General features: G+C 41.3%; 1 protein-coding gene across 1 annotated transcript in view; it reads left to right on the top strand.

Annotated features, from left to right (window-relative positions):
* LOC146816618 (cytochrome P450 2K1-like) overlaps nt 1-16,758 on the top strand; it is a 269,453-nt gene that overhangs the window by 239,775 nt on the left and 12,920 nt on the right. Inside the window, exons 6-8 of the mRNA XM_085609147.1 lie at nt 3,726-3,867; nt 6,717-6,901; nt 9,943-10,084. Of these exons, the coding sequence (XP_085465273.1) occupies nt 3,726-3,867; nt 6,717-6,901; nt 9,943-10,084 (469 nt within the window). The remainder of the gene's footprint in view (nt 1-3,725; nt 3,868-6,716; nt 6,902-9,942; nt 10,085-16,758) is intronic.

The following is a 16,758-nucleotide window of genomic DNA, read 5'->3' as shown; positions in this document are numbered from 1 at the left end:
ATGGACATGTAGTCTCCTGCTTCCGCTCTCTAGTTCACATGATCAGGAACGCTCTTCACTGATCTAGGGAGGGAGTCAAAGAGCTGGAGTCACTAGCCCTGGAGAGAGTCCACCGAATCCACTTTACATATCAGGAGTGGGTGCAGTCAAAATCTGACAGGTATCAACAGCTGTTTTGATCCTTCCATGTTCCTTTCTGGATCCTTCTTAAGTCTCTATCTGTGTGCAAAGACTTAAGAACGAAGCTAGGGTTTTCCATTGTTGGTGAAGTACCCACTCAATCTAGTTGGGCAACATTGTTCCCTCACCCATCAATAACACTGAAGAAGCCAGATCACTCTCTGCACCACTCCTGTATGCCTTTGTGGGTAAAATAAAAAATGGCAGCTCCTTCAAAACCAAAGCAAAGATTTTAATGAGTTAACCTCTGCCCATCTATGCCTGTCTCTTCCTTATAAAAGTTCTTCAAAGATGTCTCCAGCTGGGTATATAGAGGCAGGTGTCTGTACCTGTTTCATTGTCTTCATTATGAGCTTTTTGCCACCTAATTACCAGGAAGTTCTTGGTGGTGGCTACAGAGATACTAAACGTGCCCCTTTTCTCCAGCATGAGCTTGTTATTCCCTGGAGTGAGCTTATTGTGTACTTTGGCATTCACTCCACCAGTAAACTGAAAGAAGAAATGTTAATAAAAGCTGGCTTAGGAAAACATGTTCTTATGTTAATTATATTAAGCAATTTATGTAGTGTAAAAGTAGCATAAGATATTAATTCCAGGCCCGCTTACATATGAACAAGACAACCTAGTTGATTGTTGTACCATCTTCCAATTTAAAGTTACAGTTTAAAGAGAGTATATAGAATTCACAAAGTAAAAAATAGACTAGACATTTATGCACTTTAACGAAAAATTTATAGTGCAGTTTCTATTAGCTTTCAACTGAATTATAGCAATTTGGATAGGGTATCACCCATTATAGTGCTACCTGTATTCTCATATGCTAGACTGTGAGATAAGAATACATTTTTTCTGAGACTGCACATGTAAACATGCATGACCTGTGTAATGCACATACTCTCTCCAGCTCTGCACAGCAACTGACCTTATTTTAAAAGGTGAGCATAGGAAGTTACAGCTCATATTCATTTTATCTAAGCATTGCAGTCAGTGAGTCTCCTTTGAAGGTCCCACGCCACAGCTGAGGTCCAAAAAGCGGAAGTCCAAAATCAAAAAAAAAAAAAAAGACCTGAGGGATTTCTTGGGTAAAGACCTGCTCTGATTTCTTTGTGTAATGACAAACATTTGTCCACTTTGTCAAGGCAAAACGTGATGCTTGATGGCAGAAGCACATCTAAAGTGCTGAGAGAGCATGATGGTGGATCTATTTTGTCACTGCATTTGTGAAGTATGAAGAAAACTAAAATCCACATATACTATCTTAATGGTTACTATCTTCTTAATTTGCGAGGAGTACAGCTGTGCACATTGATAGCTTTTGATTTTTGTTCATAGCACTGTAAGTTAAAATACTGAGCCAGAATGTGGTGCCAGACATACGGAGGGATTGAATATAAGTAGCTATTATTACCTCATTTGGGCATTTGAAGACATCTCTATAACTGATACTCACTTTAGAAGGCATAATTTTTCCTGGGCTGCTCCTCCAATTTGCCTCCAGAGCTCTTCTATAGAGAAAGGGGGCAGGGGTGAAGTGGAAGAGGAGAGGATTACATACAGTCCATCACATTTCCTCCCAAATCAATACCAATTCATAAAATGCTATAGCATTCCGGAAGGAAACAAAGTAAGATTGACCCCATAACCACTAATTGTCAAAAATCTAAAGAGATCCTTAACAGATGATTGGAGGAATACTTGCCTCAAGTCTTACCACTGGCAGTGACGTTGCAGCTCACTTGCTTCGAAGAGCAAGAGTGACTATGCTAACCCATTAAATTATCACAATTTAATAGCACTGTCCAGTTTCAATTTTTATAAAATACTATAACAAAACAAAAAAAGCAAACACAAATACCTTCCCAGTGACGGACTCAGGCTAAGTTGAACATGTTGGTTGAAGGGTGATCTCATAAAGGTAATGCAAACAAATATGGACACATGGAAGGAGTGTGTTCGACAGGCAGATACACACCATTCAGTTCACCTGCACTTGTAGATCAATCTGGGGAAAGCTTTCTTCATACACTGGCCAGGTGAAAGCTCAGTTTCCGTATCTTTGGACTCCCTGCGCTGGTAGAAGGCTTCACCATGAGCAAGTTTGGCAGCTATTGAGGCCAGTGAATCTTCAAGCGTGCATTAGACTTAGTTCAAGCCTTGAGCAGATTGGAATCACTCACGTACAGGTTCGCCACGTGCAGAAGAAAGGTCCATGCAGGTCTTTGTCAATTAAGTTCTTTATGGTTTTTAAGTGAGGACTCAACTTATATTCACAGCCGCTGGGTGTTGAGCAGCAGCCACTGAGGTAGTCCTTCCTCAAGTGAGTATCCTTGGCTGTGCTCATGTCTTCAATTTTTAAAGAATGCATTGTATTGCATGGTGCCCAAATGTCATCACACAAAGAGGTACACAAAGAGGGTTCTTCTAGTCTGTTCCCTGGACAATCATGCCTAGTGGACGAAATGGGATATGATAAATTCTTGTGATTTCTGTAGGCAACTATTCTCCATTGATCATGCTTGATTTGCACAGAAATTTCAGCTGTAATTATTCCTGATGGCAGATTGACCATAGACCATTGTAACCACCTCTCCAATTGTATGTGTTTTGGCGTTTGGAATTAGCTGGGTAATTGCACGCACTCAATTATCAAAAAAACGGTCATCTGTTAATGCACAAAAAGGGATCCCTGTTATTAAAGTAAACATACAGTGCAGGTAGGCATCACCCCTAGGTAGAGATATTGCATTGCAAAGCTATATAACTGGTGCCACCACTAAAGCCTTTGTGTAAAGTGTCAAGGGTGGGTACCATGATTAGAAGTAACTAGAAGTTAAGAGATGGTCTGCAGACCATGTCATTTTTGTGCCAGTATCAAGTAGTGAGTGAGTGACTGAGTGAATGCTGAGTGAGTGAGCGAACAAAAAAATGAAAAACAGTAATTAACTGAAGCAATGGGATCCAAATGATTTGCATTAAAGTGATTAGATCCCTTTCTGATGACTTCATTCACTGTGTTCCCAAGCAATAAAGCTAACAATGTCAACCTATGTCTATTAAATGTGGAAACTAACTCATGCAGCCAGAGTAAAGGCTTGGTAAAGTTGTGGTTCCGACAGGTTCCTTTTCATACTCAATACTGAGCTGCATTTTATAATATTGTCAATATTTTAGGACAGATACAAATAGTTTCAATCATTTTTCCCTCTATATACAATACTTTTGTAAACATTTCCAAGGATAGTTGTATTTGATACTTCAATAGACATATGGCATCCTTATTTATATCGATCACAAATTATATCCAATTGGTATGCATGGTATTCATAATGAAAACTAAACTTTGAGTGATCAAGGTTATCAGATTTTTCAGAGGACGTGGTTAGAGATCTAAATAACTTTCGCAAGTGTTCCATGGCATCGCTCAGGCATTTATGGACATGGTCTCTGACTGGTACAAAAGTGTTCTTGGGGTTTCAGATGTAGACATATGCACTGTTACACCTAATTATGAATGTTAACTAGAATATTGTACTTTTTATCCACAGGAGAAAGCTGATCCAAATTCATATTTCCATGAACTCAACTTGATAAGTGTGGTGACCACCTTGTTCTCAGCAGGAACAGACACCACTTCCTCCACTCTCCGTTGGGGCTTCCTGCTCATGATGAAATACCCAGACATTCAGAGTAAGGGACCCAGGATGATTACCAAAGAGGCATATAACAGAATACATATTGGTGATGTAATTGTGGAAAATATGTCTTCAAATATGGATGTTTTGTTTTCCCAAGCAACACCCATGGAACCAGTCACATTTCCAGACTCACAAGGATTCATAAACCTGGAAATACGTCTGTATCCTATGCCACCCTAGGGGTGGCGTAGCAAGGCGCAACGAGAAGAATTTTTTTCATTTCTCCTCGTTTTTTTCCTCTTTCAATGCATGCTGCATTCTACAGCACACATTGAAAGAGGAAAATGCCTGTGGTGATTGTTTTTGTGCAGGAAGGTGACCTTCCTGCACAGAATCAATCTCCCCATGACGCAGGCATCCTTGCACCATGGTTTAAGGGTGCCTGCGCCGGGGCATGGCAGCTGTTTGTGGGCCCGCACTGGGGAGAGCACAGGAATGCAACATATCATTGTAAACATGTTGCATTCCTGTGCTCTGAAAGTGCTGCAGCGTGGCGCAGCCAAAGGGCTTGCGGTGCCACGCTGCGGCACCTTCTTGTAAATCTGCCCCTTTGTTTATATTAAATGTACAGACCTTGAACGTATTATAGCTCTTGCCAAGGCCTGTACCAGTGACTAAATTCCCTCCCTAATTGCAGCCCGTATAGGTCTATAAGAACATTTCAGCTAGTGATACAGAATGTTCGAGCATAAATAGAGAAGTAGAGAAATAAAAGCAAAATCATTTAAAAAGATTTTAAAGGCTGTCATATCCTGACAAGGCAGGCTTTAAACAGAGGCATAGCTTGATCAGTAAGACTGGCGGGGGGGTTGGGGTGGTGGTGGGAGATTCAGATTTTCCAAACATTCACTCTGGCATATCATAGCAAATTAAATATATGAGAAGCAGGGCATGAGGGAGTTTAAGGCGTAGTGGGAAGGGAGAGCACTGCGGATTGTTAGGGGTACTTAAAACACAATATTTGTAAAAAAAAAAAATTAAACTTCTGAACAGAGAGGAGAGAGCGAAAGTGTGTGTATGCGTTTGTCTGTTTATGGATGTAAAAATCCCAGGTGAAATCCTACAGAATCCTCACCACACCACACTAAAAGTCCCTTTACACAAATATTTACTAACAAATACATTTATTAGGGAGGTGTAACACCACAAACACCCCCCACTAAAGCTAAGTCCCTGGATTTAAGGATTACTGCAGCCTACAAGCCTCCTGAAACACAGAGATTTGTTTTTTTTAAAAGATATCTCAGCAGATCCTATCTTCCATCTTTGTCAGCTTCCATTGTCCCTTCATAATAGATAAGGTGGGGCCACAAACACATGCAGGAGTGAGACACAGGACATGTGCAACCTCTGCCCTCCCTCTTTCCACAGCTCTGGCTTTCAGTGCAGCTACATATCAGTGACAGTGTGATTCACAGGAGAAGGGAGAGAAGATCCTGTAATATGTCGCTCTGCCATAGCCTCAAATTGGCATAACACAAACTGATGGGTCCCCGCAAAATCTATTGAGGGCCCCCCCTGGCTTCTATATCCGACAGACAATAATTATTTATTTATCCTCGCTTAAATGAGGGCCCCTGAATTGTTGGGTGTCCCTAAAGGGGATGGGGGCGCTTGTGCCGCATGGGCTGCAGGGGCTTGTGGTATGCCGCTGTAGCCTCAGTGATCAAAGCAACAATGGATCATGGATTCTCCATTGAACAGTCTTTCACGGTAGATACTGAGTTCAATTTATTCAGCTTAGTCATCGATGGCTTAAAATGATTTTGTATGTTTCAAGGGTTTTTTTATTTTGATAAATCATAGTCTGGGACTCTCAAGTAGGTAAAAACAAATCAATTTCAGACAAAGTAGGAATCAGTAAAAAGTCTTTGAGGTAATGTTGCTCTGCTATGAGGACTGATTTATACATTGTTAACATCCTAGCATCCAAATTCCTTTGAAGTATACCATATAATATTGTATTTAGCATCTGCAAAGGGTACATTTTTATCACACATTATCAGTACTAGCAATAATTTATTATAATCTCTGGTTTCCTTGAAGAACGCACATTCACCTACATAAAAAGTAGGCATGCCTGAAAGGTCCTCACTTTAAGCAACTTTGTGGGAAGTGGAGAAAATCTATCAAATATTTATCTTCTTTGTGTCCTATTTTTGTTACCACCTTCTATGCTTTAGTAAAATTACATGTCTGTCAGAAGTAACATTAGAAACTATTATTTGATGTTGTGTAAATTAGGTTTGAGAAAACATTCACATTTCCATGAATGACCATCCTATAACGTGTCATTCTGATTACACAGTAGATTGAAATTCAAGACCATGAGCTGACAACTTCATCGCGATCATGTTCTGATCACAATAGCGGGCAACTCTTGACCCAACAAGCAGCAGGACATGAAAGCCAGGGTGAAATAGTGTTGGCACTTGAGCGGTGGGGTGACGTAATGGTTTCAGTCTCAGTTAAAGGGATTTGAGCAACAATAGCACTATCAGTTTCTCCAGGCCCTGTTACATCTGGCTACAGATTGTGGTTCTAGTTAAGCCAACAAGAAAAGCACTGTGGTAGATCCTGATTTGCACTGCTCTTGAACATATCGAAAATGGGATGAAAACAATACTGGAAATTATTTCAGCAAATGATTGATTATAAAATGCGTTAATGTCTCTATTGTTATCCCATTGAGTGGTTGTATCATTTTGAAATCACAAATTTCTAACATTTGTGTCCTTTGTTACTCGGAATATGGACTATAAAAAACACAGACATTCATTAAATATGCACTAACATTCTAATTTATAGACAGATTATAAATTTGTTGTTGCATTTGCTCAGGAAAGGTCCAGGAAGAGATTGAAAGAGTGATAGGCTCAGGACAGCCTAACGTTGGACATCGGAAACTTATGCCATACACAGATGCAGTGATCCATGAGGTTCAGAGATTTGGCAACATTCTGCCGTTAGGCTTGACCCGGGAGACAACAGTGGATACCAATTTCAAAGGCTATTTCATACCAAAGGTGAGATTGATTTTAACATTTTCTGAAGATCACATACATGACCTTTTTACTATTTCCATACTTGTGAGAGTAAATGCAGAATAAAAATCAGCTATCTTACACGCTTTAAAGAGCGGTGCCTTATAGATTTGAGTGGCAGCTCAATTAGATGTGTAAAAACAGCAATTACCATGAAGGTGAACTTGTGAGTGTATGTAATTGAGATTATTTGAGTGTTGTGTCTCAGGTTTTCTCAGAGACTGTTGTCTCACAGATTTATTGTGCTTTCAAGAAAACGGCTCTAAGATGGACTGGTTCAGCTGGGCTCTAGCACTATAATCCCTAAATGGAAGGATAGTGAAGAGAAAGCATTGTAGGACATATGGGGGCAGGTATGATGGTCAGGACTATCTCAGGAAAAATGATTAGGAGTATGAGTGGCACAGAGGGCAGAAAAATCCACCAACAGGAAGTGTCCCTGGGCCCATCCCACTCTCTTGCCATCCCTGCAGTAGAGGATGCTACTGCTGATGCGGGGAAGCAATGCAGAATCTTCTGGCTCCACACACTTCTGAAGAAGCAATGGTTGAACTGAAGGATTACCATTCATTTGGGTGAACGGGTCACATGAGGATTGACATATCAGCCTATGCTGATGATCTTGTTTCAATACTCCTTCACTCTTCCTTTGCAGTAAATCCAGCTGTGACTATGCTGTCTATCTGAGGTGTGCATTTTATTAATTCTTTGAGGGCATGAGAAGGATTTTGTTACATAAATAACACACTGTTTAAGATGGACCAAGGCAGATAAACTCCCTGGTTGTTTTGGGCTTGCAACTGTGCATACAGATTGTGTGTGCAACAAGCACTCAATAATGTCTGGTACTGAGAGGTAAAAATGTAACTCACATCCAAGAAAATTGCATAAAGTCATAATAACAATGGAACAGGATACCCGAGACTCTCTGTACCTAACGCAGATAGTGTCAGAAATAAAATGCTTTTATAAAATGTCATATTTACTTTCCTGCTGTGACTGTAGAGTTGCTATGTATCCTTACTAATTCTTACAGGCTTTCTGCTCTGTGATGACATTCCTGTCACAAATCCAGGAGTTAACCGATGTAATAAGTTAACCCCTTCAGTGCCCATGACGAGATGGTCTCGTCATGGGCCGCGGTTGCGCTGTGCCCATGACGAGACCATCTCGTCATGAACTCCGCCCGCTAATAGAAAGCCCGGCACAGGGCGGGGAAAGGGCGGGGCACGCAAGAGGTTAATGAACGTAGGTTTCAGTTTAATAGACTCATGCTAACATGACAATTAGATTGTTGCCTGCTGTGCTCTTTCTGTTGCTTCAGGAGTCAAGCTATAGTAGCTCAAATTAATTAATTACAAACTATTTCATATGTTTTTGTTCTGTGATATATGTTTATTTGCGTTAGGTTCACTAAACAATGAATAATGAACTTCTGCACCTGTGCTGAAGATAGTCTGACCGTGATATATCCTCCTTTTTGTTGATATATCTACTGAAGGCTCTGCAGCTGAAAACATCCATTGTGTGATGTCAGGCAAGAAGGCCGAAAGGTGTTTATCATGCAATGTTAGTTTGAGATTTGTCATATCTTCCTGAGAACTGTGGGAAGTGTTGTGGATTGAAGAGAATTGTAAGTTTTAATTGGAAAGTGCTGAGCTTGATAGAACAGAAACTACTTGCAACCGTTTTGAGAGTACATGGCATACGTTGCTCCTGCTCAAAGGGCCTACTTTACATCTTGGGGGTATGTATACTCCATCGCAACAGAGTATACATACAGCTGAGACATAGGTCCGTCTACCCAATTTAGATGCAGCCGGACCATAGGTTTAATCACAGCAGACACTACTTTGTCTCTGCCGTGATTAAACCCGTCTGACAGCCCGGCGAAATGAGAGCCGCTGGAGGCAGACCCCTAATTTCACTCACCTAATATACATGGCCATATTCAGAGGTTAGTTCTCACTGCCCATCACCACCAGGAAAACCCTGGTGGTAAGGGCAAGTGAAAACTGCTAAATGCACCGTTTCCATAGGAGTGGACTCTCATGATGAGGAGAGCATTTTCTTTTTTTTCAGAAAGAAAATCCTGTTTCTGACTTTTCATTTTGAACTAAAAAAGAAAACAGTTTGGTGCAGGGCTCCGTCAATTTGCCATAGCATTGCACCTAATTGAAAACAGCATTGACAGGAACCGCAGTGATAAGGTGTTGCTGCCAATGCTTTAGAAATGGCTGTCATCTTGGTGATCATTTCTAAATTTAGCGGGTGACGGAGTAATTTACTCAATCTCTGAGATAGAGAAATGAGCCACCCGCCAACATTTAAATTAGGCCTTTAGATCACTGAGCAAATCTATTATTTCTTTGCCTAATAAACCATTATTTGGTGACACAAACTCAATTGACTTTTTAGCTGAGCATTGGGGGGATTTTCCTTTAGGGGAAACTTAAACTTTTTCAGTTTGCTTATGACAACTTTAAATCATAGCCTTTGTATTCACAGTTTTGAATCACTTTGAATTACTTTTACTGATGATTTGCAGTATGATCATTGATTTATGACTAATTTGACTTTGTAATTTTGCTAATCTGCTAAAAAAGCATCATGTTTTAAAATTCTACTCCTCTCTATCATTACTGTAGAGACTAATGTGCATGACTGTCATTAATGCACTGTTGATGAGTTAATGTTAAGCCTCAATTTGAGACCAAGGTCCATTTGTTCAAGTGCAGCCTGTACTTGAATTTGCACCAACTAATTGCAGGTACTTCATATGACGGTCACCATAGGAGGCCAAGTATAAAAATACCATGTTTGAGCTTCCATTTCCTTTTTTGTATAAACCTTTATGAACTTTTTTTCACATCCTTTTGTGAAATCTAATGTGGTGTGCTTCATACGTGGTTAGATTAGGCATAGCTCATCTTAAAGTTGTACAGTTTGAGAATCCATGAATTGGTTATGTCAAAGTGAATCCTAGTTGATTGTGTTTTGTATTATTTTCAAAATATCTCCAGGGAACTCATGTTATCCCAGTGCTCGAATCTGTGCTTTATGACAAGTCTCAGTTTGAGAAGCCTGACGAGTTTAACCCTCAGCATTTTCTTGACCCCGAAGGAAAGTTTCTGAAGAAAGACGCATTAATGAATTTTGGAGCAGGTATCTTTTCACTGTTTACCGTTTCATATACTTCAAGCCAATATTTAACTTTTCTCTGTAAATATTATAATGGATGCCACAAATCCTTCAAAAGCACACATTTATTCTAAATGCAAGAGATAGTAAGTTGAAACAAAATGAACTAGAGTCAAGGAAATATTTTTATGTTCACATTATTTTACCATCCTTAGCGGGTATGTTGTTGACCCCGGGGTACAAAAAATGTAGTGGACAAAAAGAACCTACTTGAGTCTAAAGTTGCATAGCACTTTGGGTCGAATCAGAAATATTTTTTCAGGCTTTACATGTGTCTTACTCTTGAGTTTAACTTATTTTTTCTTGTTCCATGCATACGAAAATTGTGGCTCTCAATGCCTGGAACCAATAACAAAAGAGTGTTCCCTATGCGGTTCTTCCTCATTTATCAACACAAATAATAACTCATACTCATTCAGACATTTAAAACACACAACCAATAGGCCTTCTTTTTGGTAAAAATTATATCTCCTCCTGTATTTTACAAAACAGATTATGCAAATTGTTGATAAAAACACTTCATAAGTACATTTTAATATCCCATCCATTTAAAAACACGTTTCCTATTCATAATTAATTTGTCTTCCAATTGACAATCCTTTTATCCCGATGTAGAAGTTAGTTCAACAGCTTTGGAGTACACATCTCACACATTGATAGTTTGTATTGATCTATATGTTGTGTAATTTTGCATATATTTCCAAAGAAGCATATCATGAACGAGTTTCTCTAAATCTACAAACTGATTCTCTCTCAAAGGAAACACACAATTAGAAAACTAATATCATTTAAAACAATTATCATATTATTTAAAACCAAATGTCGACGCGGCGTTTCGGTGGACTGGAGTTGGTTGACACCACCTTCTTCAGGACAGGTTTATATGTAAAATACAATATAGTTGATTCTAAAAAATGCAAAAAAACTGTGTATATGTGAGCATTTAATAAAGAAGGATATACCTAAAAACAGGCACTAGCATATTAGTATGAACACATCCATTCTATTCCACTTCTAGACCCTGCGACGAAACAGATTATTCAAACAGTATCCCCACTACTTTTTCAAAGGCATTATACACTAAAATGCCCTTACTCTCCCACTCTTTCTACATATTGTCCAAACTCTGACTTACTTAGAAATGCTCAGTACTGAAATTCATATTTCATGAAGATTCGTTCATTATTTGGTGGGGATTTTCCTCCTATTTAGCTGATGGTCTGAAATCTATATGTAATGTCTAAAATTAGTGCTTAGGTCATAAAAGTTAATGTCAATTTTTTCCAATGGATGCATCAGAGATTTATTAGGCTCACCCTTTAGATCCGGATATTATTGCTTAATCCGTAAATCTTTAAAATCCATTACGGGCAGTGGCCTTTTCAGTGCAAATTTTGCACTGAAAAAGCCACTAGTAGCATTTACTTTCCAGGCCCTGGGAACAGGCAGTGCCACTTTACTAGGGACCTGCAAGAAATTTGAATATGCCAAATAGGTATTGCCAATCTAGCATGTTGTAGGCAGAGAGCACCAGCACATTAGCAGTGGTTAGCAGTGACAAAGTGCACAGAGTCTTAAGGCCAACAAAAATGAAGTCAGCAAAAACAGGAGGTCTGGAGGCAAAACGTTAGGGGGGAAACCACACCAAGAATGCCAGGTCTAACATGGAGCATTTAACTGTTTAATATAACTTTAAACAATGATAATTTTCAGACTTACACCGGAAGTTTAAAGTGACATGTAGGTTGAGCCAGCAAAAGTGGCCCCGTGCTAAATACCAGGGCCCTGGCACTTACATTTTGGCACAAATTAAGCACAAATTTTCTCCCTCTTTTTCCTTCTCTGTCGGATATCTCCTTTCTTCCCTACTCTTCCTTTTTTTGTTTATGCTTCTCTCTGTGTCTACTTCAATAAAGTGACAAAGGAGCCAGCTGTGACTTAAACAAGGATCAGCAATGCCAATAGCTCTTGCATTTGCAAGAGTTAGAGCTATCTTTACCGATGTGGTCTGGTTTGAAGTACAGTGGATGTATGTAGAGTGGAATTATTTGAATTGGATTCGAATTGTTAGTTGTGAGTTGAGTGGGTTAAAAAAGTGTGGTTTGGAGTGGATTTGTGTAGTCGAATTATGTGGCATGGTGGATAGATAGGGGGTGAGAGCTGCACAGAATAGATCAACAGGAAGACTCAGAGGGATAGGTAGTTTGTGCACTAAATGGAGAATGACCTAAAGAGAGAGGAGCAGAAAGAGGGGGCGATGTACAAGGAAGTGGCAGAGCGTGTCGTTAGCCTTCTTGGCTTAACGACACACTCTGCCACTTCTGAAACACAAGGCTGCACCATATTTACAAGAATGTAGTGCAACCTTGCGTTTCCCCCTGCGATGGGGATAAGTTTAGCAACTTAGCTCCAACGCAGGCACCCTTGCACCAGAGTGCAAGGGTGTCTGCATGCAGGGGAGGATTGTTTATGTGTAGGAAGGTGTCTCATGAAAATGACAAAATTACATTTTTGTTTAAAGGTTTGTTTATGTACAGGAGGGAACACCTTCCTGTACATAAACAAACCATGGCATTTTGCTTTTTCCATGTGTGCTGCACAAGGCATCACACATGGAAAAAGGAAAAACAAAGAGAAATAATGCTTTCCTACTTGTTTCGCCAACTTAAGACCAGGTTTTTCCTGGTCTAAACGTTGGCGCTGCCTCCTATGTACGCCACCCTTGTACATAGGGGCAGTGTCAAAATGGATGGGTATTGCGGTGGAACGGCCACCACAACACCCACTGCATACCCCTTTCACGCTAACCATAGCGTGAAAGGGGGCCACCACAATGTTGGTAAAAGTGATTTTGTGGTGGCTATAGTGGTTTGCACATATGCCCCATGGATTGAAAGAATCACCAATTCTAAGAGTGACATGTTATGTTTCACAATGGTCCCCTGTCTATCAATGCCTTGGTTCAGCACTTGTTCCCGGTGCGATTCATTATGGAGTGTCATCAAGTACAATTTCTGTCATGTGCTTATGACAGTAAAACCCACATAGACTGAATGGCGAATCCATGAGTCAGACATACATCACTGTTAGCCTAAAGGACAGGTTCAAGTGGATGATGAATAAATCAACAAACAAAAAAACAGCAGTTATGAAATTTAGGAGTATATACCATGGTAAGCTTAATTTTGATTAGATATAAGTATTATATCCCCCAACCATCACACACACTGTAAGAAATATGGGTATCATCAACAAAAAAGAGATGTTATTTGTTTACCAAATAATCACTGTAGTCATTGATCGAAGTCCCAAATTGTCCATACCCATCAATGCTAATGGAAACTAACATTGAATGGTTTTGATGGGGGGCTCTATTGATGGGCCAGCTATGCTAATGTAACATAGTATATACTGATCTCCCTAAATGTTCTCCTTCATAGAGAGTTTGCTAAGACCACAAACTCATAAATACAGTCAACATTTGAATCTATGGAAAGTAGAATCTTCCAAAAATGTTTTAAAACCTCTCATCTGCACTTAGTTGAGTCAGAAGTCACGTTCAACTTCCCTGCAAAAGTCAGATTACAACAAATGTTTAAGGAATCTAGCTCCACACTACATCTCAACCTCAAACCTTTGCTCCTAGCAAGCTCAAAGCCAGCATGGACCTTCTTCAACTACATGGCTTCAAGTGATGATAAAACAGAGGTAGACTGTCAAGGCCCAAACCTTGAAATGTTCTGCATCCCAGTCTGAGAACAGCCCAAACAACTTCAGTTCAGCAAACATCTCATGGAAGAACTTTGCTAGCAGGCATTTTTCCTGAGGGCTTTCAGTACATCGGTAATGATCGAGGAAAAAATGGATGGGGTCTACACAACCATTATGTGGTCAGACCCGGTCTGTCTTTACATGCTACAGTTTTTTCCCTCACCTTTGTGACTTGTCTGTGGTTTTTAAACTGTCTAAATCAGATAATTAAAAGCACAATCCTAATTTAAAAATGTATTACAGTTACATGATCCTTTGGGCACTGTTCACAATGTGTTCCATTGCCTCAATATGTGCTACGACAGCGAGCTCAACAAAAAATGTAATCTTTAGATCATGTTTAAGTGCATGGACAAATTACTCTCACAGAAAACAGATTGTAGACTGCCATTCTTTACGTTTTCAACCTGGACATGAATTACAAGCTAAGTGTAGCAAAATTAATGACTAACATAACAAAAACATAATTGTAAGTGTTATTTTTGCACCACCTGATTATAAGTTGTTTGGTTTTTACTCCCCCAGTTTTACTGGGTGTGGGGGAATCAAACAAGTTTTTTCCAGCTGAAGACTTTTTTTTAAAAAACTACAGGAGACTGTTTTTTTATCTAATAGTGGTAGGCACTCAATGCTTCAACCAATATTTGCCCTTCCTTCTGCTACTTCCCCAGCCCGTACTCGCTGCCCAACTCATGCATCAACCTCCACAAACATTTACTACCTGCTCAGAGCATGTGTAAATGTGTTCACCTGAACCCTGTAGAATGGCAATTCTGTCTAGATTGATGGTTATTCCCCATTCTAAGGATTTTCCCTTGTAATTGCATTGTTACTGGGGTGATTCTACAGCACAGTAAAAGTAAATTTACATGCAAACTTACTTTGGAATAACATTGATCTAGTACTGTCCAACTGGTAATTAGGGCCACAGTAAGACCTCTTCACCAAAATCTGGTCATATCCGGTCTTATCTGTCTTCTGTTCTGTGACTGTGCCTGTTTGCCTGTTTTTTTGTTACTGTGCTTCTTTGTGTCCTTTGTCTCAGTCTATTTGAATTGTGCCTGTTTTTCGCTGCCCTTTCCCCTCCGCTGCTGCCCCTGTGGCCCTTTCCCCCTGCCAGTTCCTGCTCCCGCCTCCCAGCTGTGTTTCACCCCCCGTACCCTATTTAATGGTGGCGGCTGCTTGTGGGATTGACCAAGACCTCTGACCTCTTGGTCAGGGAACTCTTCTGTCTGCCCCAGCAGCTCCTTTGTTGCACCGCTGACCATACACCTCTCTGCCACCCACAGGCTCCTGCCTATGCCTCATTCCTGGTGGTCCAGTTGGAGAGCCTTGCTCTTCTGCCAGTCTGCTCGGTCAGTCTTCTCTGTTTATCTCTCTTTTATCTGTCTTTTGTTCTGTTATTGTGCTTGTTTGACTGTTTTCCTGTTTTTTTATTACTGTGCCTCGTTGTGTACTTTGTCTCATTTTGTTTGCATTGTGTCTGTTTTTCGCTGCCCTTTCCCCGCTGCTGCTGCCCTCGCGGCCCTTTCCCCCTGCCGATTCCCACTCCCATCTCCCAGCTGCGTTTGCCTCCTCCATTCCCTATTTAATGGCAGCTGCTACTTGGGAGATTGAGCAAGACCTCTGACCTCCTAGTCATGGAACTCTGCTTTCTGCTGTCCTTACTCCTCTCTACCAGGTAAGTGTTTAGGGGCCACCTCTACCTGCAGAATCATGCCTGCTCCTCATCCCTGGTGGTCCAGTGGGAGAGCCTTACTCTCCTGCTGGTCTGCTAGACCAGCCTTCTCTGTTTGTCTGTCTTTTATTAGTCTTTTGTTCTGTTATTGTGCCTGTTTTCCTGTTTTTATTACTGTGCCCCGTTGTGTCCTTCGTCTAATTGTATTTGTATTGTGCCGATTTTTCACTGCCTTTTCCCCGCTGCTGTAGCCCCGTGGCCCCTCCCCCCTGCCAGTTCCCGCTCCTGCCTCTCAGCCACGTTTCCCTCCTCCGTTCCCTATTTAATGGTGGCTGCTGGTGAGCCAAAGGCAAGCCTGTCTACACCCGTCCAGGACCCGACCGAGACCATGTGCCACAGACCCTGGTCTGCTGACCACCCACAGCCATTACTCAGCTGCTCGCCATGCTCTCAACTCCGGTAGGAGCAACAATTGCCAGCTGTCCACACCAAACACAACCCACGGCCAATACTCCTGCAGACACTGCTGACAACCACCCTGCACCCCAACGGACACCACCATCCCACCGGATGCCGGTACACACAAAGCCCTGAGCTGCATCGTCCTCAGACGTGCAGTAGAAATCTGGGACCTCCTCAACATCCTCTTGCCAGATGTCGCCTTCTTCGCGGAAACTTGGACCAACCCCACCTCTGTCCCTGACATTGCGACTGCCATCCTTGATGGATACAAGATCCAGAGGAAGGCCCACCCCAACCACCCAGGAGGAGGACTCGCTATTGCAGACAAGAACTGCCTCCGACTCACCACCTCCAGCACAAATGATCCATCATCTCCCAAGGAACACCCTCATTTCCAGATCCACACCAGCCCCAGAATGACCCTATGCAGCACCTTCACCTACAGACCTCCTGGACCTCAAGCTGCGTTCATACTACCATCACCGACCTCATTGTCCCCCACACCATTGCCTCCATGGACTACATACTGCTTGGAGACCTCAACTTCCACCTCAACACCCTCAGAGACCCCAGCTCCTCTGCCCTCCTTGCCAACATCGGTCTGAAACAGCTTGTCACCACCCCCACCTACACAGCTGGACACAGCCTTAACCTCATCTTTGCAGGAGGCAACAACATCCACTTCAGCCACACCACGCAACCCCCCTGGACAGACAACCACTGCATA

This window comes from Triturus cristatus, chromosome 6 (genome assembly GCF_964204655.1).
Source record: "Triturus cristatus chromosome 6, aTriCri1.1, whole genome shotgun sequence".
Classification (NCBI taxonomy): domain Eukaryota; kingdom Metazoa; phylum Chordata; class Amphibia; order Caudata; family Salamandridae; genus Triturus; species Triturus cristatus.
This window is presented reverse-complemented; position numbering and strand designations above follow the sequence as displayed.